General features: G+C 41.3%; 1 protein-coding gene across 4 annotated transcripts; it reads left to right on the top strand.

Annotated features, from left to right (window-relative positions):
• The first annotated feature begins 4,935 nt into the window (after positions 1-4,935).
• KLHL8 (kelch like family member 8) lies at positions 4,936-20,190 on the top strand. 4 transcript variants are annotated; one of them, XM_061479978.1, is made up of 9 exons: positions 4,936-5,204; positions 8,592-8,912; positions 11,432-11,618; positions 12,314-12,457; positions 14,243-14,354; positions 16,069-16,237; positions 16,802-16,961; positions 17,950-18,151; positions 18,616-20,190. In XM_061479978.1, exons 1-9 carry the CDS (start codon positions 5,004-5,006, stop codon positions 18,737-18,739), a joined length of 1,620 nt encoding a protein of 539 aa, XP_061335962.1. In that variant the 5' UTR covers positions 4,936-5,003; the 3' UTR covers positions 18,740-20,190. The 4 variants fall into 4 exon arrangements, with proteins under 4 accessions (XP_061335962.1, XP_061335957.1, XP_061335970.1 ...); XM_061479973.1 differs by having other exon boundaries at positions 8,364-8,912; XM_061479981.1 differs by having other exon boundaries at positions 5,159-5,293; positions 8,364-8,912.
• The last annotated feature ends 418 nt before the right edge of the window (positions 20,191-20,608 follow it).

The following is a 20,608-nucleotide window of genomic DNA, read 5'->3' as shown; positions in this document are numbered from 1 at the left end:
CTCCCGCCCTCCGCCGTCGCACCCCTCTCGTTCTCCGTCAGGGCCCGCCGCCGCCATGGTGGGTTGCCCCTGCCTTTATGTAATTCACGCCCCTCCCCTCAGGTGTAGCGGGGAGCGGCCCTGCTTGCTGTGGCGCGGGGGGCTGTCGGGATGGCTTTTTCTTCTCCTTATAGCCCTCTGGAGCACCCCTGCCCGCCCAGCCGCTCGCCTCACGGTAGGGCGACTGGACTCCGCTCCTTCGGCCGCGGCAGCAGCGGGCCCGGGCCCCTTTCACTGCAAAGTATTGGCCCCACCGTCTTCAGAGATCCAGACCGAGTGTGGGTTCTTGTGAATTAACCTAGAATTGATTCAAGTCACCCAGGGCTGGATTATGCCCCTTAGAAGAGTATCCAAGGGCAACACGCTGCCCAGGCTAGTCTCCTCAGCATCAGTGGTCTTATTCTGTGGGAGGCACACATGTAGTCCTAAGGTTAACAGAGCTCTTGGATTGTATGCTTGCCATAAGATTCCAGCACAGAGACAAAATCAGACGAATAAACTGAGCTGGGAGTCCACATGTTTCAAGATGCTGCATGTAATTCACTGCTGTGGAGACTGCAGCCCAAGAAACTAGTGCATTGATGAGCTTACTGCTGACATCTTGTAGCAGAAATGCTTAAGTTACCCCGAGCCAAATATTTCTTGTTTTAAAAAATAGCAAGAAATTACCTGTTGCCACTCCTAAGTGGCCTTAGGAGTTCCTAACCTCCCCCTCCCTCTCTTTCTTCTCAGATAAGAATTTCAGATGCACAACTCCACCAGCTCTTTATATTGCCTACTTGAGTTTCCTTCCTGCTTTGATAGGTGCCACTTGCCCATCTCCACTCAAGCCAGTTGTTTACTGGCTGCTGGGAAGTATCAGTTAATGAAGCCCTTATCCATAAGGGATATGGAGATAGTTCACAAATCAAATCCAGCCTGATAGTTCATAGATCCACATTTCCTCCTTTGCCTAGTCGTTCCTATGTATTCTGCTGTAGTGAAAGTTATAACACTCAGAGGTACTGACTTTATGTGCGTATTGCAGAGGCTTCTGGCATTATAATTAAGAAACTATTCATGTATGTGACTGTAGAAAAGTACCTCAGTAGGTAAAACAGCTCATCAAATGTTAACAAGCTGAAATAACAACACGTGTGTCACACAGGCTTTGTTTGCTTATAATGGAGAGTAACCTGCAAAAGGTTCAGACACGTTCTTTACACAATTGATTCTGAGGGTTTTGAGTTAGTTTGGGCTGATTGCCCTGTAATATTTGTGTGCTATGTAAGAAGATGTGTCCGCTTTGAAATGTGCCAAGATTGTACCTGTAGTTTCAGTGCAGCATGCTTTTAGCAGTGTACTCATGATCTGGTTTATTTTATAAATGGTTAATAAGATGTCAGGAGCCTAGCATTCAGTTTTCTAGTTGGCCACTTCATTTGTAAAAACAAGTTTAATCAGTGTGGTCACAAGAGGACACAATCATTGTGTAATTACTGCCAGTAATTTGATGTGAGGCAGCGTAGCACCATGTTAGCCAACATCTTAGTTCTTCATCAGCAGGTTTCAGCAAACAGATTTTGTAATAATAGTTTCCTGCTTCTTGGGTTATGAAACCTTTTATCTTGGATTACTTCTGTCCCCTCCTGATTTCAAACAGATTTTAAAGGAGTCTTACAGCTCCAGGATAAAAGAAAGATGATACTGCTTCATGGTTTGAGCTGTTTGATTTGTGAATGTAACATGAGGCTGCAGCCTCAGTGAATCTCAACTCTAGATGAGAGAATACGACGATGGTTGGCAACTAAGGCAGACAGCCCTGAGAGGATGGGGCTGGTTAGTGTGTGGGAAATGGTGTTGGGCTACAGCCCTGGGATGCTCTGGTGGGTACCATGCCTTGATTTACATGTCTAGAATAAAGTGCAGCTGATAAATTACTTAAAAATTATTTTACACTCTGTTAACACTTCTCAGGAAGGGCTGAACTAAACTGCTATGGAAACCATTAAACTATTGTTATTTTTAATCAGGTCCCTCAGAAAATACCATAGTGCGTCTCCTTGGTAAGGGCCTGTTCTGTGCTCTTAGGAATGTAAGGTAATAAATAAAAGTTTTATTACATAACTATCAACTCTTCCCTATGCTCCCTAGAATTGCAGTGGTTTTCTGTTATGTTCTACTCTTCGGATATTCTCAAGGTTACCCTGAATAAATAAAGCACTTCTTAAGTGAAGCGATACCTTTATCTGTAAAGCAGAGTCCTTCCTGTTTTGGGGCTTCTGATGGTTTTTGATGGTTGTTCTGAAGCAAAAGTAAGTCAAATATAAGTAAATCGTGGCATAGTTTGATATTAATTATGCAGAATTGATCAGAATTGTCAACCTGTCATCCCATAAAGCCCAGAGGACATGTAGCCGTGCCATATAACATATGCCATATAGTTTCTGTGGAAACTGGGATTAAATTTCATCAGAACTTTGCTGAGCGTTTCCATGTTGGATCAAAGAAAGGAGGGAAGAAGCTACCTCAAAACAGGATTAAAGGGTTGCCAGGCAGAATTATTTCCAAACTGATATTTTATCTGACTGTGGGTTTTTATGCTCTACAAAACACCTATTTGGTCCTTTTACTGTTGCATTTTTCCAAGAAACAGCAGTCCTCATTCACTGTTTGTGTGTCTGCAGCACTGATGGGATTTTGGTTATGGAAGCGGATGAAATGTGGTGCCAACAGTACCCATTTCACTGTTTTCTGAACTACCTGTGTGACAAGTAACATGGAACAGTAATACATACCAGGCTTTGCTATAAGGAGCTTTTGGAATACTGAAAGGATCTAGAAATTTTATATTAGTGTTGTTTAACAAAATCTTTAATGAATTTCTGCAGAAGAAAGCCTTGTAGTTTTAAACAAGCTAAACTAGTTAGATGTGTGGTTTCTGATTTTTTTCCCCATTAAATTATTTTTCTGCTGAGAAGTACAGTAGGCTTAGGCTTGAAGCTTGAACTTTTCCGTGTTCTCCAAACTTGTCTGTTTTGATCTAATTAGCCTGGGCATCTGAGCAGTTTTGCGTGAGGTTTCCATAACTCCTTTGATGGGATTGGAGAATGGAGAAGGGGAGAGCACTGTGTTTTTTCTACACTATTGTTTTTATCTATCAGGTTTTTTCCCCTATGTTCCTTCTTGGTGATGCAGCTGTAACCAGATTGAACAGCAAACAGCTGCTTGTGCAGTCCCTGCCAGAGCTGCTGCTTGGCTGCAGTTTGCAGTGCAGCTGCCTCCTGCCTTTCCCACTTCCTTCCCTCTGTCTCTTCCTTAGCTCTGCCAGCTGCCCTCTTTTCAAATGTTCAAGTTTTCTTAGTACAACACAGGACAACAGCTCAACTTGTTCTGTTAGCTAGATTAAGTTGGAGAATTTACATATGCTTACCTAATCTTGTGGTCAGGAGGACCAGCACATAATTACCTTCAGAGACTTGTCAGGCTCTGTATTAGACAAGTTAGTTTTACTCAGTCACATGAACAAACTTGTATAGATTTATATGCATGTGGTCTGTTTGTACTAGAGCCACTTCCAAAACCTCCCTGCTCACAGGGCTACAAACTCTGCTTTTACAGAAGGCAAATTTCTCATCTTCTTTAATTAAAAGGCCCTTTTGTTTCCTGAGTGAGGCTACCTGCCCTTTTCTGCACAGATCATGATGTGATTTTTGTTAATTTTATGGGTGGATAAACAAAGTTACGTACAGGATAGTTGGTGAAACTTCACCTGTATCTTGACTTCTCCTGGGGTTTTGCCTTCTTTTTTTCCAACTTCAATACCACTGCTCATAAAAAGCAGTGGATTTATAGGTATCATAATACCTATCTTAACACCTCCTAGTCACGGTTATAAAGGTTTTGTTTCTGTTCTGTGTCACTGAAATGTCTTCCTTCCTTGTGTCGGTGGAAGAACAAGGGGGATCCCCTCTTTCTGGGACACTGTCTCCCAGGGTAGCTGACCAGGGAGGAGGCCATGTACTCCAGCATCTAGGTTGGCTTTTTGGCCAAGATTCCTGGTGTTTAATTTCATGACAGGGGAAAACAGAGCAATGTTCATTCATGTCCTACCAGCCTACCACTGTCTAATGTTTTCTGTTTCTTTTTGTTTCAGAATTATTTGAAGCATTTTACCTCATACTGGAGGAATTTTACATGTAATTCAGTTTCAGATTTAGGTAGAATCGAAATTGCTTCATTTAGGATTTTACTGTTGTTTGAATTGTTGGAGATATAAGATAACATGCTTGTGCCCTGACCTCTCATCCCTGCTTGCTTTTCTAAGTTTGATAGTGAGGAATATCTAGGGACCAGAATACCAACTCTGCAGTCTGAAACAGCTGCACTCTGGGAACAGCAGACATACCAATATTTCTAAATGTTTAACTTGAACAAGAAGATTGCTGACTTGCTCTCAGCAAACAATGGTGAGCTGTAAACAATGTGTGCTTTGTTTTTTTATTCAGACAGTTACCCCTTCATGGGAAGTGTGAAGCAGCTGTCTGCAACAAATAACAGATGATGTTATGATTGAGGCACTTCCTTTAGTTTCCTTAGGATCAGTCACTTTCCTTGATGGTCACTTATACTCTTAGTATAGTCTCTTTCAAGAAGTGTTGGCAACAAGTTCACAAACAATGGCTTTTCCTAAAGCTCAAGCATAAGATTCCTGACTGTGTCTTTTTCCCCCTTCTCCTCCCACCTTCCTAAGTAAGATTATAGGTACATATTTATAATATGTAATCACAGTGTTAGGTACCAGCAGTACCTAATGTTTCATCTGCTTTTTTTTGTGGTTTTTTTGGCTTTGGTTTTGTGTTTTTTTTTTTAAACAGGAAAATGAATAGAACTTAACTGCATTTTAGGACTTGATTCCTGATGGGCTGGATTTTTGTCTTGACAGGAGTTTTTGAAGATTCATGCAGTGAAAGAAGAAACAGCCAATGGCTTCAGAATCCGTGGTCCCAGAGCAGGGAAAACAACATCTGGTAAAGGGAAAAAGGCGTCAGCAGCAAACTAGGTCTTCCAACAGTGACGGTGAAGATGACATCTTTGTATTTGAAGCAAATGAGGCTTGGAAGGATTTTCACAGCTCTCTTCTTCACTTCTTTGAAGCTGGAGAGCTCTGCGATGTTACACTGAAGGTGATACTGTCATACATTCATTGCATTTAACAGTCTGAAGATTAAGCTGTGAATAAGTGTGCTGGAGCTGGCTGTGAATTTGGGCACGGGTATGGAAGCCACAGAATACCTATTAAATCTGAGGCATCTCTAGATATATTTGTGGGGTTTTTTCTTATTTAGGAAGTTTACAACTGAAATGTAAACACTTAAGTTCCTGACAGTCTGAGAGAAGAAGTTCATGACTTTGACCCAATTTGCCTGCTAAACAAGTTCCTACAGTTGATCAGTATATTACTGCGCAGTTTCAGATTCTTGTAGCCTCCTTGCTGTGACACACTTTCATCCCCAATTTTATGTCTATTTTTGCATTCTGCATTGCTTCGCTAAATCTTTCCTGATAAACAGGATTTCTGGAACAAATCTAGCTTCCAGCATTCTCAAAGGGGAAAAAAAAGTAAAGCCAACAGTCAATTATGTTCTACAGCTGATGAAAGAGTTAAAGGAGGAAGAGGAAACCAGTTTTATGATTATGCATAACATTGCTTTAATGCATTCTTTGTAAGTCATCTGTATGTTACTTAAATCCTGATCACAATAAATTTATATCTAGCATCTGTAACAGTCGTTGCCAGTGCCTACAAATATGAAGTATTAGTTAGCTGGGCATCTTAGTAGGGCAAAATAGTTATTTAAGAAAAAGAGATGAAGGAGATTTGCTCCAAGAGCAAATGACAGATGCCTTCAAGAGAAATCATTTGTCTGCCACTTTTACTTTAAGATATTAACAGAAAAAAACCTTGAAAGATGTGTGTCCCTGGTCCTCCCCCAGTAGGCAGCTCATCTTTCTAAAATGCTTGGGAGACAATGGGAATATGTGCGAGGAAGAGGGTATCTCTCCCTCCTGCTCCAGTGGACGTCAGGAGTGGAATAAGCAAGAACATTGTTCTGTTCTGCTCTGCAACAGGTACTAGATCACAAGCACTGAGCAGGCACTAGAATAGGTGCAGTGGCTCATAACAGTTCAGATAATTATCATAGGACATGGAATGACAATACTGAAGCTGCTCCAGACAGCATGAGAGCCATGAAACAGAACTGGCCAGACTGCTCATCATCAGGTCTTTTTAGATATGTCATTTTAAAAGGTGGTTTGGGGAAGAAGGTACATGTCGCAACTCTTAACAACCCTCTTACCTTTTTTTGACCTCATCCTCACTTTTCTCTCTTTCCACTCACCCTTGCAAAAAAAGGTAGAAAGTCCTATTTTATAAACATAGTTAAATGTATACTCCTGCTAGGGAAACTTGGCTTGTAAAACACGCTATACTGTGGCTGCATTTTAACTTTCCCTAAGTTAGGCTTATGTTAATGTCCCTTTGTATTATTCATGTGGAGATACTTTGGTAATTTAAGAGAATTAGATTGCTTGACTTGGCTTCCAGTCTACAAGTGGAGCCTGTTATCCATGGAGGCTAGAGCAGCTGTGTACATCTTACATAAAGCTTCTGAAATCAGTGATTTTCAAGTAATTAGTAATAAAACTGGAGCTAGAGTTTTCTGAAGGGCTTGATTTTTTCTTTCTGTAGTGCTCAGGCATTTCTCATGTTTTAGGAATAACTACTTCTCTACTGAACTTTCTGCTTTTGTGCATGGCCTCTGATAGTGAGCAGTTCTGTTATTGATGTTGTCAGGCCAATTACTGATTTAACTTCTGGCTGTTAAAATATGATAGTTACTAACTGGAGGGGAATTCCAATTTCAAAATACCAAGAACATGCTAGGTATTTTAAATGTAACAGATTCAAAAATTTAAAGGAAAGATCTAATTAGAGAGTGGGAGGATAGGCACAATAAAAATCTCTGAAGGTGAAAATGGCCTTGGAGCTTTCCCTGATACAGCAGACCAGCTGGTAGCATATTTTTGCGTCAGAACTGTAATTAGCTGGAGTGCTCCTGTAACAGTGACAAACTATGGGGGCACACAGGGAGACTTCCTCTTCTCCAAAGGTTTAAAAACTGGAATTTCACCTACTATAATGCTAATGTCATATGAACAGCTCCGTGTTAGAAGGTGGAGAGTGGCAGATGCATACTATCTGCTTTTCTCCTGTTGTTTGGGGTTTTGTTCACTTGGTAGGTCTATGAATAGTTCCTTCTGGAGTGATCTTATTAACTCACACTGAATCATCTATTTTTTCCTCTCTTTTAATCTGTGTATTCTTTCATATGTGTTTGCTTTCTGTACTCGATTTACTACTCACCAGGCAGGTTACACATGTGATAATACATACTTTTAAGGGTAGAGCTACTTTGTATTGAATTACAGCTAGAAAAAAACTCCAAATCATCCTGTATAATACCTTTTTTTTTTTTTGTATGTGTGAGATTGCAAGATGGCTCAGTAACACCTTCATCTGAAAGTGAGCATGTAATTCAAGTCTATCAGGGAAACTGGTTACTTAAGTCAGCCATCCCCTTATGTTAGTGCAGACTGCAGAATGACAAATGCTGTAAGAAAGCACTCCTGTAATACAAATTAGTGGATTGTTCATTTACCTTCAGTGTTTACATTCTCATTTTAATGTAATTAAATTCTGTAATTTTGTTAGTGAAAAGCTTATTTTGCACATTTGCTGATCACAATTTTGAAAAATACATTGTCGTTATGGGGAATACGCTTATCTTTTGTAGCTAAACACCTTCTAAAAATCTTGAAGTGATTGGTAGCTTTATCAATTCTTCAACAGTAATACAAGTCCTGAGGGTTAAATTAAGTAGTCTAAAAATATCACTTTACAGTCCCCCCATCTCTGAATACACATGAACCAAACAAGAGCCTAGCATTCTGTCTCCAAGATGCATCTAGAAGGTTTCTAAGGATGTTTCGTTTAAAAAATAGCTCTTAAAGAAAAGTTCATCACATCAGTGCTATTGCTTTCTTGGGTTACCACCCTGCCATACTCAGGCAGCCAAGTTACAACTCAGATCTGATTGGGATACATTGATCTATGTCAGAAGTACAGGGCAAATGGAGTTAATTTGTTTAAACAAAATACAGTAGCTCAATGCATATTGAGTTCAGAATTCTTATTTCAGCTTACCTGTCCATTCTTCCATAGCTGAAAAAGACATTCCCATAAAAGATTGGGGTTTTTTTGTTTTGTTTTGTTTTTTCAGGTTGGTTCAAAATTTATCTCCTGCCACAAACTGGTGCTAGCTTGTGTTATACCTTACTTCAGAGCCATGTTCCTCTCAGAAATGGCTGAAGCCAAGCAGACGGTGATCGAGATCAGGGACTTTGATGGCGATGCAATAGAAGACCTAGTGAAGTTTGTGTACTCCTCCCGGCTTACTCTGACGGTGGATAACGTCCAGTCTCTCCTGTACGCTGCCTGCATTCTGCAGGTGGAACTGGTAGCAAAGGCATGCTGTGAATACATGAAGCTGCACTTCCATCCCTCCAACTGCCTGGCAGTCAGGGCATTTGCAGAGAGCCACAACCGCATTGACTTGATGGAAATGGCTGATCAGTATGCTTGCCAACATTTCACAGAGGTGGTGGAGTGTGAAGACTTTGTGAGTGTGTCACCACAGCACCTCCATAAGCTCCTGTCCTCCAGTGACCTGAATATTGAAAATGAAAAGCAAGTTTACACTGCTGCTATCAAGTGGCTGCTAGCCAATCCACAGCATCATGCTGCATGGCTGGATGTAATACTTGCCCAGGTAGGGCAGACCAAGGTTCCTGGTGTCTTGTCTCATCACTGGTTTAGATTTATAATCAACTGTTTGTCCTTAGGTAGATCTCAAGATGAAATATGTTCTTACCAGTTGGTGACTCATCTGGTATTTACAGTTGTGAGTTGACAGTGGAAGCAGGTTAAATCTCTTGAATATCAGGAAGAGGCTGTATTCTCCAGTTTCTTTAGAGAAGAATATTCACTTTATGCTCATGGCTGGGAGGCAGGGAGCCAACAAAAAGCTGCATCTTCGTTAGAGCAGAAACTCCTTAGATTTACACATGGTGGAGAGCAAAGCCATCACTTCACTTGGTTTGATACTACTACAGCCTGAAATACTTCGCTTGCTGGTAAGAATCGGTACTTAAAAAAGGACAGCAACGCTGTTGAGTTTTTTTACATAGCTAGGAAAGTAAAGCTGTAATCGAGATGTGTCATATCAAGTTGAGCTACTTCTAGAATATTCCATATATTTAATTAACAAAAGACCAAGATGTGTTAGCCCTATGAGCAGCCTAGGAAACATACTCTAGACCCTTCCATGTTCAGTAGACTAGTGCTACTGATTAGCTGTAGGACCTGAAAGGAGCTGGCAGTTTAATCATCTAGACTTGATACGAGTCTGCTGCTTCTGAAAGAAACAGGATATCAAAAGGTCACTCAGCTGAACTTACATAAACTCCCTCAGTTATTCAAGCTCTGTGTGTGCTAGTTATGGGAGTTTAAAATACAGTAATTGAGACATGTATGGAGAACCTGTGCGGGGGAAGAGGGAGGTACATGCTGTGTGCTGCAAAATGTGCTATGATCTTAGCAGGTAAGATCAACTGTGCTGTTTCAGCTGTCACTGAATGCCAACTTGAATATTTTGCATTTGGCAGAATTGCTAATATTGATGTCATATGAGTAATGAGAGGTCTACTAACATACTGCTGTCATTGTCTTCACGCATCATTTTTCACATTTCCTGGTAAAAAGATCACAGCTATGTATTAACTGTCTCCCAAAGCCTTTCAGTTTCATCTAGACAAGCATAAGATTTTTTGTACAAAAAACCCCTTCTTTAGTACACGGTAATTAAATTCACAGGCAATGTAATTTTAGATTTTAAAAAATAACAATTTTTATTACCCAATTATGATAGCAGAAGGGATTTACAGCTTTATTCTATTCATGAAAACCAGAGTCTAGAACAAAGCAATGAAAAAGTAAGCCCCTTCCTGTAAATACGGGTTATTTGCCAGAGTATATGGAGCCATCACTTGATCTGAACATTACTGCTAGGAGAAAACACAACATTGTTTCTTGACGGTTATTATCTACATCATAATCAGCCTTACAGGTTTTGCTGTTATAATGAGGCTCTGAATTTGTCAGCCTTGGGTTCTTACCGTATCACTAATCTCACAAGTCTGTTAGCAGGGCTTTGGTGGTGCTTTTGATCAGCCTAAAATAAGTTGAGCCAAAGTAAATGAAGAAGTGGAACTGAAAGCAACTGGGCAAGGAAGAACTGGTACAGACACTTGCTTACTTGAAGACAGGGACACTTGCCAGCCTATCCTGCTGCTCTGAGAAGCACTGCAGATACTGGACTTCTTCACCATTGTCTCTGAACTGACTGGGAGCTGCTTGACAGCATTGACTCCAAACCTTAGGAAGTCAGATGGTGGCTTACTTCAGTTCCCCCTACTAACACACATCCCACCTTTGTGCCTGATTGTACTTCATAGTCCTCACTGTTTCTTTCTCATGATAATGTGAAGATAAATGAAAGCTTTGCCGAAATAAATAGAAAGGGAAAAGGACATTTCAAGGCAGTTTTGGAGAAGCTGACCTTATTTCAGATATGCCCTGTCACTGGGGATTGCTCTGGGAGGTAAATACCTGTAGTTGCACCCAGAAAGACCCTTCCATTCCTCCACCTCGTCACCAGCTCTCTTCTGGGAAACTACAGGAAGGAAACAGGTAAACAAAAAATTAGCTCTCAAGGTGGTTTTTTGTTTGGTTTTGATTTTTAAATCCTGTAGTCAAGTCCACACCAGAGAGAGGTGTTACACTAGCAATACCTCCTTGATAGAAACAGTTCATGCTGATAATGTTTCCTTTTTGACTTGCCACCCACAGAAAATGAACCATTCTAGCAAAAGGCCTCTTTTGCTGGCATAGCAATGAGCTGGAAATCCATACGCTCCTCAGACTAACCTGACATGGGCTATCCTGGCAGAGTCACAGGTACTGCCTTCATCACGCCAGGCAGGTGCCTGGGCCACGGAACAGTTCTCCTCTGCTGCTTAAATGCAAATGGTTGTAGCAAATGTTTGTCACTAAAAAAGAACTGTTTGTATTGCTCTTACTTTAGGAAAAAAATATGAAAACCTCTCTTTTTAGTGAAGTGCGTGGGGCTGCCAGCTGACTCAGAAGCTCCATCTGTTATGCGTGTGTCACTGTAAATGGTGAGACTCAGTCAGTTCAGCCAGTTACTCCAACTGTGTTCATTTCTGTTAGGTACGGCTGCCTCTCTTGCCCATTTGTTTCCTTATGGGTGTTGTGGCAAAGGAAGAGATTGTCAAGCAGAATCTAAAATGTAGGGATTTGCTGGATGAAGCAAGAAACTACCACCTTCGCCTGAGCAGCAGGGCAGTGCCAGACTTTGAGTACTCCATTCGCACAACACCAAGGAAGCAGACGGCTGGTAATTAAATGTGTGTCTGATTATCCAGTAGGAAGTAGTTTGGAGAAAAGGCAGTACATCTGTGCAGGGTTAGCTGGCTTGATATAAATGATTGTTAATGACTTAATGCAAAATTGGGAAAGCCATTGGTTATCTCTCTGAATTACCTAATTACAGGTAATGTGCTGCATTTTCCTAGCAGAACTTTAGCAGTAATTTTCTTTTTTTAAATCATTATTTATCCTAATTAGCTCTATCTGCATTAAAGCCAGAACTGTTAAGTATGGTATGACCAGGCAGTATGCTCTAAACTGTACTGAAAACAACACTTACCTTTTGGTGTGAAAAGGTTGAGCTAACTTTTAAACTCTTGGGCTAACCTACATCAAAAGTAAGTGATGAATATTAGACTGCAAATCCTAATTGTTATGTTTAACAAAATCTGTTTATCTCTCTAAGCAAAATCACAAAAAGCATATTTAAAATATGCATTGGTTTTGCAAGATAGTTAATTGGCATAGTTTACAGGTAGTTAATTGGCATAGCAGCATGCCAAGCAAAGCCTAAAATCCAGCATCCAGTTATGGAGGGCAGCCATACCCCTTGGAGTGAAATACAACTTCTCCCAAACTGCATAATTTTCAGTTCACTCTGCTCTGCAACTTTATCTCTCTTCTTCTTGCTAGTTTTCTGGAAACTTGTTTTGTCTTCTTCAGGTGTGTTGTTCTGTGTTGGTGGTAGAGGTGGATCAGGCGACCCATTTCGCAGCATTGAATGCTACTCTATCAGTAAGAACAGCTGGTTCTTCGGCCCCGAAATGAACAGCAGGAGAAGGCATGTGGGTGTGATCTCTGTGGGAGGTCAGTAAACCCATTCAAGCAACCCTGATCAAAAGGCGGAATTTGGTGGAATTGGTACTTTTACTACTTGTAGTACTTACACTACTTTACTTGTTTAACTTGAATATTCCTCAATTTAGTAAAGCTTCTTCCCATTAAGAGGTTTTAATTCTGAAACAATCTGAGAGCAGGCTTACTGAAAAAAGCATTGCTGCAAACTGAGAGAGCTGGAGAGGGCTCCAGGCAGAACTTATGGTGGCCTTTCAATTCTTAAAGGGGACTTACAAGAAAGATTGTGGTAGGCTTCATAGTAGGGCTTGTAGCAATAGGACAAGGGGTCCTATTTTTAAATAAACTGAAGGAAGATGGATTTTTTTTTTTTTTTTTTTACAATGAGGGTGGTGAAACACTGTAACAGGTTGTCCTGAGAGGCAGAAGATGCTCCATCCCTGGAGCAAGGTTAGGCTGGATGAAGCTTTCTGAGCAACCTGATCTAGTTGAAGATGTCCCTGCCCATGGCAGGGGTGTTGGAACTAGATGATCTTAAGGTCCTTTCCAACCCTGACTATTCTATGATTCTGTGTTCCTCCTCATTGCAGGAGGGTTGGACTAGATGGCCCTCAGAGGTGCCTTCCAACTCAAACTAGTCTATGATTCTATGAACTGTATACAGCGTCTTGCCTTAATACGTGATTTATTTTTATAAATCCATTTACAAAGAAATGGTCTTACACAGCAGTTACCCAGAATTTGCTAGTGCCCATATTCACTCCCTTCATTCTTAAATCTGTGCAGTCAAGTCACTAAGACCATAACTCTTCCAAGGAGAGACCTACCTTTATTTTCGGGTCTGCATCTTCTGAAACCAGATCCATGAAGTCCAGGGCAGCTTAGCACCCATGATCATAGAATCACAGAATGGTTTGGGTTGGAAGGTAGTGAAATAATAAGAATAAACTAGCGGGGTGTATTGTGCAGAATTTGGGTTGGAAACCTTAAAAATCACCCAGTTCCAGCCCGCCTGCCGTAGGCAGGGACACCTTCCACTAGACCAGGCTGCTCAAAGCCCCATCCAACCTGGCCTTGAACACTTGCCAGGGATGGGGCAGCCACCGCTTCTCTGGGCACCCTGTGCCAGTGCCTCACCACCCTCACAGTGAAGAATTTTTTCCTAATATCTAATCTAAATCTCCCTCTTTCAGTTTAAAGTAATTTTCCCTTGTCCAGTCACTACATGCCCATGTAAAAAGTCCCTTTCCAGCATTTTTGTAGGCCCCCTTTAGATACTGGAAGCTGCTCTAAGGTCTCCCCCTGAACCTTCTCCAGGCTGAACAAACCAGCTCAGCCTGTCTTCATAGGAGAGATGCTTCAGCCCTCTTCATAGCCTTCCTCTGGATTCACTCCAACAGGTCTATATCCTTATGTTGGGCTTATGATGCAATTTTTCCTTGTACACAGTAGCCCCTGTGTTGCTGCAGCAGAACAGCAATCTCCCCCACAACCCCCTAGAAAATCTGGTGAGACTGATAAAAATGTCCAAAAATGATCTGACCTGCAGTACTCAAGAGATTTTTTTTTTTTGTCTATATGACCTCAAGGTTTGTATAACAGTCCACATTAGAGCAGATTTCGGGTTGAATACAGCATTTAAAAATATGAAGTCCATACTTGTTAAAATCCCGATACTGAAAACATTTGAAAACGTTAACCTTTGAGCTTTTTGTCTCCAGGTAGGCAGATATTACATAAATGAAAAGTGAAGTATTGCCAAGCAATATCTCTTTCAAAAGATGTTTATGTGTTCAGGTAAAGTCTATGCAGTAGGTGGTCATGATGGAAATGAACACTTGGGAAGCATGGAAGTATTCGATCCTCTCACAAACAAATGGATGATGAAGGCATCAATGAACACGAAGAGGTACGTGTCCCGTGATCCAAAATTTAAGCCCTAGTCTGTGACAGATGATTTCTTGCTGATGCTGAAAATAATCATGTCTGTGCTGCCTTTTTGTTTCCAAACTTTGCTATTTTTAGGATTCCTTTTTTTTTCTTATTCTGGGGCTTCATGCTAATACACAGCTTGATTTACTAGCTGTAAAGCAAACGCAAATCTGCATCACACTTGCATCTGTCACATACTTGCACAAAGTTGTGCATAACATACTGTAAATATTTCAGTGCAAAACTGCATAATCCCCGATTATGTTTCTGCTTTGGCTTTCTTTTATTGCTCTATTTTCCTTTTATTTTTTCCTTTTCTTGGGGGGGCTGGTTTTTGAAGCACTGAGCTCTTTGTAGTCTTACATTCTGATATCTAGGGCCTTTTCTGCTATGCCCAATAAAGAACTCAAAACTGACTAACTGGTTCTGTGGGGTTTTTTTGCTCTTTTTTAAGAATGAGCAAGACAAGTGCCAGCAGAACATGCACAGTGAAATACTTCATGCCTAGGAAACAAACAGCTGCCTATGCTTTTGCCACAAAAGGCCAGAAGAACTAAAACATTGAAAGTCAGCCTGAGGATTTTTCTTGCCTTTTGACATTTGAGATTCTTTTAAGGAGCTACTGGACTCACAGATCTGTAATTTTTTGTTTCTGCTGTCATTTAAATCAGCCTCCTTAATTCTACATTCCATTGTTATTTGTTGTTTGTAAAAGCATCCTGTAAAAGTAGGATTGAAATACGGAGCATGGCTAAGTCCTAAAGCTGTGACCTCATCAAAATAAAGACCCAGACTCCTAGAAGGGGCTTCTTGCTTCACTTCCTCCCATCTGCCACCACCCAGGGCATATTTTCAGCAAACTTAATGCTTACATTATAGACCATGTTTTTCATTTTGTAGTACTGATTGTACACTCCTACTGGTACATTCAGTAGAAAAAAAAAAAATCTGGCAAAAAATCTGGCAACTACTTTAAGACAGACCTATTGGAAAATAATAGAATAGAAGAAATTGCAATTAAATCTTGCTAGAGGTCAGTCATCAAATACCTGGCACGGGTTTGCATTTTAATACGTATCAATATCACCCCCCAAAAATCATCCCGAAGCATAGCAGCCGCTATACCAACAAAGTTAAAATCAGCAGGTTTTGGTTCCCCATCAGCTACAACAAAAAAAGATACAAAGTGTCAAATTCACTACCTGCATCGAGAAAGCCAGGTAACTAAGGCAATCTCATATATCCAAGCATGTAAGTAGAGGACTTGGGCTGTAAGTGACACGCAGTCAAAACAGTATTCCATGCCTCCCCGCCTTTAGGTTTTTATTATTTTTGAAACAGGAGCTTTTGTCTTTCTGCAGTCTAAAAATATTCTAGCTGCAACAGTCCTGTTCATGGGTCACACAGTAACATACGGGTACATGGGAAGGGTGAGGTGAAGGTGAGAGAAAACTCAATGGGAGGCTGCAAACACAGAAAAGACTTTGAGGATAAAGCTGCAAGCCTGGCACAGGTGTGCCTGCCACAGTGACTGGTCATTGTTTATTATAAACTGCACTTTTTTAAACTTCATTACTTTTTCTCCATAGTTTGAAGGAGGTGCCAGTCAGGTAACATTGCACTTCATGTGTCTTTCCCATTCCCTTTTTCTAAGGATTTGCACTGAGGTATTGATCCTATGGTTTTCTTAGGAGAGGAATTGCGCTTGCCTCTCTGGTTGGCCCCATTTACGCAATAGGAGGTTTGGATGACAACACTTGTTTCAGTGATGTGGAAAGATACGACATTGATTCCGATTGCTGGAGTGCAGTTGCCCCAATGAACACTCCCAGGGGAGGAGTTGGCTCTGTAGCCCTTGTGGTAAGTGACTTCTTCCTCCCAAGGTGGGGCCAACCAAGGAGCTGACCGGCTTTTTAAATCTTTTACAAGGCAGAACACAAACGAAAATGAAGCTGGTGGGTCTGAGCACCTCCAGTCATCAAAATCCTATGGAACTGTGCACAAGGTGAGGATATTTAGGATAATACTCATGTCATATTGAACTACATGCCCTGTTTCAGCAGTATTTGAGGTTCTGGGTGCAAGTAGCCGGACCATTCTGACATCAGGCTAATGCCTCATGTCTCACTCAGAAGACTGGTTTGTCGTGGTTACTGTTTAAAGGTAGTGAACACATCTGCACTTAAATCCCCCTGTCACTATATATACTTTGCAAAATATCTACAATACTACGTAACTTTTTCACTTCTTTATTTGCAAAAGAGCATCATTAGATAATTACGTTTGTTGCTGGAATTCTTACATAGAAGTAAATAATTGGAGCTGTATTTTAGGCACATTTGCCTATAATTGTAACAAGGCTTATGAAAAGCTGAGTAAATAGATACATTACACATAAGCTTTCTTTATACAACTGTTTTCCAGAACCATGTTTATGCTGTGGGTGGCAATGATGGTGTAGCATCTCTTTCCAGTGTGGAGAAATACGATCCCCATTTGGATAAGTGGATAGAAGTGAAAGAAATGGGTCAGCGAAGAGCTGGCAATGGTGTCAGTGAGCTCCATGGCTGCCTGTATGTTGTCGGTAAGTAGAGATGAGGTATTTTGTAATGCTCTTTCTGCCAAGTACTGGCATTTGGAAAAGGCTGTTGATAGAAGAATTGATAGGTAGACCTGACCTGTAGTTTGTGTTCTTGGGCAGGAAAACAAAGCAAGCACAACCAGGGCACGCTTATATGAAAGGGTGTTAGTGAGGAAATAAAAAGCAGTTCCTTACCCACATTTCAGGATGCCTATACTGTTCAGGACAGTATGTCCATACAGAAAATCCTCTTGAGATTCACAAATCTTGAGTTTCCTTTAGGAAAATTATTAAGTTCACATACTTTCAAAGCACTTTATTTCTATTTTGTGCTTAAATGGTAGCTTTTTCACAAAGTAATTACACTTACTCCACAGCCTGTTGTCCTAGGCCTGTCTTGATCTGCCCTATGTTGCATTTACCTGCTTTCCTAAGGGAGGAAGATGCCAGGTAGACACACCATAGTGATAGCTGCAGTCTTCTGCCTAGTGTATCATCATAAGTGATTAAAGAAAGCTTTGAGTAAGATGCTCCTCTGCCAGCTGCCCCAGCAAGGGGAATGCAGTGCTGAAGTCTAATTTGAGGATTTTTTCCCTGAAGTGTTCAGCAATGCTGTAATTTGAAACCACCACAAGAGGGTGTTCTGCTTAAACCAAAATAAATCAGGCCCATCCTTTTACTTGTCTTAGGTTTTTTTCTGTTCCAAATTAGAAGTTGTTTCATTGTAATGATGTGCTAAATGCATTTAAGGAGGAAAATAATAGAAACGCCTTTCCTTGCAGCTTGAGTAGAACACTGTCACTCTGGCTGATGCTTACACAGTGACAGAGGGAGGGCCATTAGATTAATTTTTAGAAGCTTGTGAGATTCATGTAAAGAGCTGGAGCTGGACACTAGCCTACTGAATGCCAAAAATAGCCTGATAATGCAGTCCTGGATATCACTGGCACTAGAAGTGGCTTAAAACTGACAATGTGATGATTCTTTGCAGGTGGCTTTGATGACAACTCTCCGCTGAGCTCGGTGGAGCGGTTCGACCCACGCAGTAACAAATGGGAGTATGTAGCAGAGCTTACAACTCCAAGGGGTGGTGTTGGCATAGCGACACTGATGGGTAAAATCTTTGCAGTTGGAGGTCATAATGGCAACGTGTACCTGAATACAGTGGAGGCATTTGATCCCATAGTGAATAGGTAACTTAAAATGCTTTATTTGGCTTAAGAAAATGAAATCAGCCTATATGAAAACATAACAGAAATAGCATGCAGCAGGAGTCTAGCTGCTGTTTCCTGGTAGTAATTGAGTAATATCCATGACTAGCTACATTTACGCCACTTGGTTCTTCTTGTAAATACTTAAACACCTCCTCCTTCTTCCTCCTCCTCCATCCCTTGTCCTCTTCCCTTCATTCAGTAAGAATCTACATACGTCTGGTTGTTTCAGTCTGATTTCACACTAAATTTACTAGTGAAATAATAAGAATAAACTAGCGGGGTTTATTATTGTGCAGATTAAACAGCTAGGTTGTATAGTAGAATTTCAGATGACTTTGGAAGGTCCCTTCCAACCCACACTATTCTGTGATTCCGACACAGAGAAGAAATACTCAGAAAGGACAGGAGCTTACTTTTCTTGTTTCCTCTGCCATCTTCTTCAGGTGGGAACTCGTCGGCTCCGTGTCGCACTGCAGGGCAGGGGCTGGCGTGGCTGTGTGCTCTTGTTTCAGCAGCCAGATCCGGGACGTGGGCCAGGGATCCAGCAACGTTGTTGACTGCATGTGAGATCTGCTGCCTCCTCCGAATTCCAGAGGAATGCGAGCAGGGAGGCACTGCAGAGCTTTTAAACACCGTGTTTTGTATGGTAGCTTAAGAAATAAAACCAATGCATTTTTGTTGTGAAAGTGTTACCTTCTGCAACTGCAAAGCTTTTGGTGGCTGTCTGCCAACAGTGATACAGAAAAGCCTGTGAAAATGTAGAATACAAGTGTGACTCACAGGAGAGAACCTGCCAAGAGCTGCAATCATCCCATTTTTGAGAGGCTCTAATTTTAGAATCATTTGAGGCAGCTGCTGCAGGAACTCTGTTGAATTGTAAACCAGGCATGGGGTGAGTGAGGAGAGAGGGTAGCAGGTGGTACTGCTGAGCCTTACCCAACAGCCCTGCCACATGTTTCCTGGAGAACTCAAGTAATGTTTAATAGAACCCATTTTCAGGAATATCGTCTTAAACATTTCCTAATTACAAGATCTTTGTAATACAAAGCATCTCAAGTTTTGGAAGGTAACAGCATCCCTGTTGCACACTAAGGTAACTGCCCACCTCCCAGGGGGCCACTGACAGCAGTGGAAATGGCATTTTTCCATCTGAAACCTGTCTTTCCAAGTACTTTCTCAAGCTAATACGTTTGTTAGATTGCTGAAAAGATTCTTGACCTGGGTTTAGCCACAGGAATACTGGAATTTTCAAGTCTTCAATAAAATTTATAGTAACTTCTGCCCCTCCCCACCCAAGGCAAGTTTCTGTTTACGTATCATTCCTGAAGTAACCAGTGTAATTTGTCCTAATAGCTTATGGAACTGTAGGCTTCAGTGGTGTCTGAATCACCATTTTTATACAATTGGAAATACACAATAAAAGTTGCAGTATTCTGTTAAGACCCTCAAATACAACTCCAGGAGGTGAGATGTCCAGCTTCAGTATGCAGTAGTTGTAACTCTAGAGGTACTGGCTCTTTTAAGGGAGTTAGGCCAGGAAGCGTAGCCTCAGAACAGGTAGGTGACATAGCTCACGTGAACCAAAGACAAACATCGACAAAAAACATTGGAAATAAACCATTACTTACATAAAAAATTTAAGTAGAAACTTGGCAGTGCTGTGCACAAAGGTGTCTTGCATGAAGCCAGAAACTCTGCATTCTGAGTGAAGTACAGCTAGAAAGACAGCAGATTCCTGTTCCTGCATCACCTTGAACAGAGCAACTGACAATCCTGTGTGACCAAACTTTCACCTTACCAGCTTGTGTCAAGTGACCAGGAAGAACAGAAGACTGCTCTGCATTCAGTACCAGGACAGAGGCAGGACAGCAAGAACATAAGACACAGGCATGTTTTACTGTTGAGTTACTGTCATTCAGCTTTTGTGTTTCTGTGGCTTGCACTTTGGTAGCGCCCAGGGACAAAGTGAACGGTACTGTGAATAATGAACCATTGCAATAAATTGTTTGTACTTCAAAGCACCTTGTTTATAGTGCAATCGAAGTGTCCTGTTGCGAGGAAACATTACACCACTGAGTATTTTTACCTAGTGGAAGGTGTCCCTTCCCATGGCAGGCATTTGGAACTGGATGATCCGTAAGGCCCCTTCCAGCCCAAACCATTCTGTGATTCTGTAATTCCCAATAGGAAGCCTTTGTTAGCAGGGAAAATCCCGTGTTACAGCTGCAAACTGTACTACCCTGCTACTGCCCTGCCCCTGTGCAAGGACATGGTCACCCTTGTGGCTCTTGATCTGACTAAGAGGGGTGGTCAGAAAAGGTCCAGGTACCCTCTATGGAACTGAACAGGTTCTGCTGTGGATGTTCTGGCTAAGGAGAAACCTTCAGAGAAAATAAAGTCAAGTTTTTCACGAAGTAACACTGGCTGAGAAAGCCA

Source organism: Pezoporus flaviventris, unplaced genomic scaffold, assembly GCF_033815535.1.
Source record: "Pezoporus flaviventris isolate CSIRO_AGI_PZ_B2104156 unplaced genomic scaffold, CSIRO_AGI_Pfla_v1 ptg000002l, whole genome shotgun sequence".
Lineage (NCBI taxonomy): Eukaryota > Metazoa > Chordata > Aves > Psittaciformes > Psittacidae > Pezoporus > Pezoporus flaviventris.
Note: the sequence above shows the minus strand (reverse complement) of the source record. Positions and strands in the feature narration are given on the sequence as shown.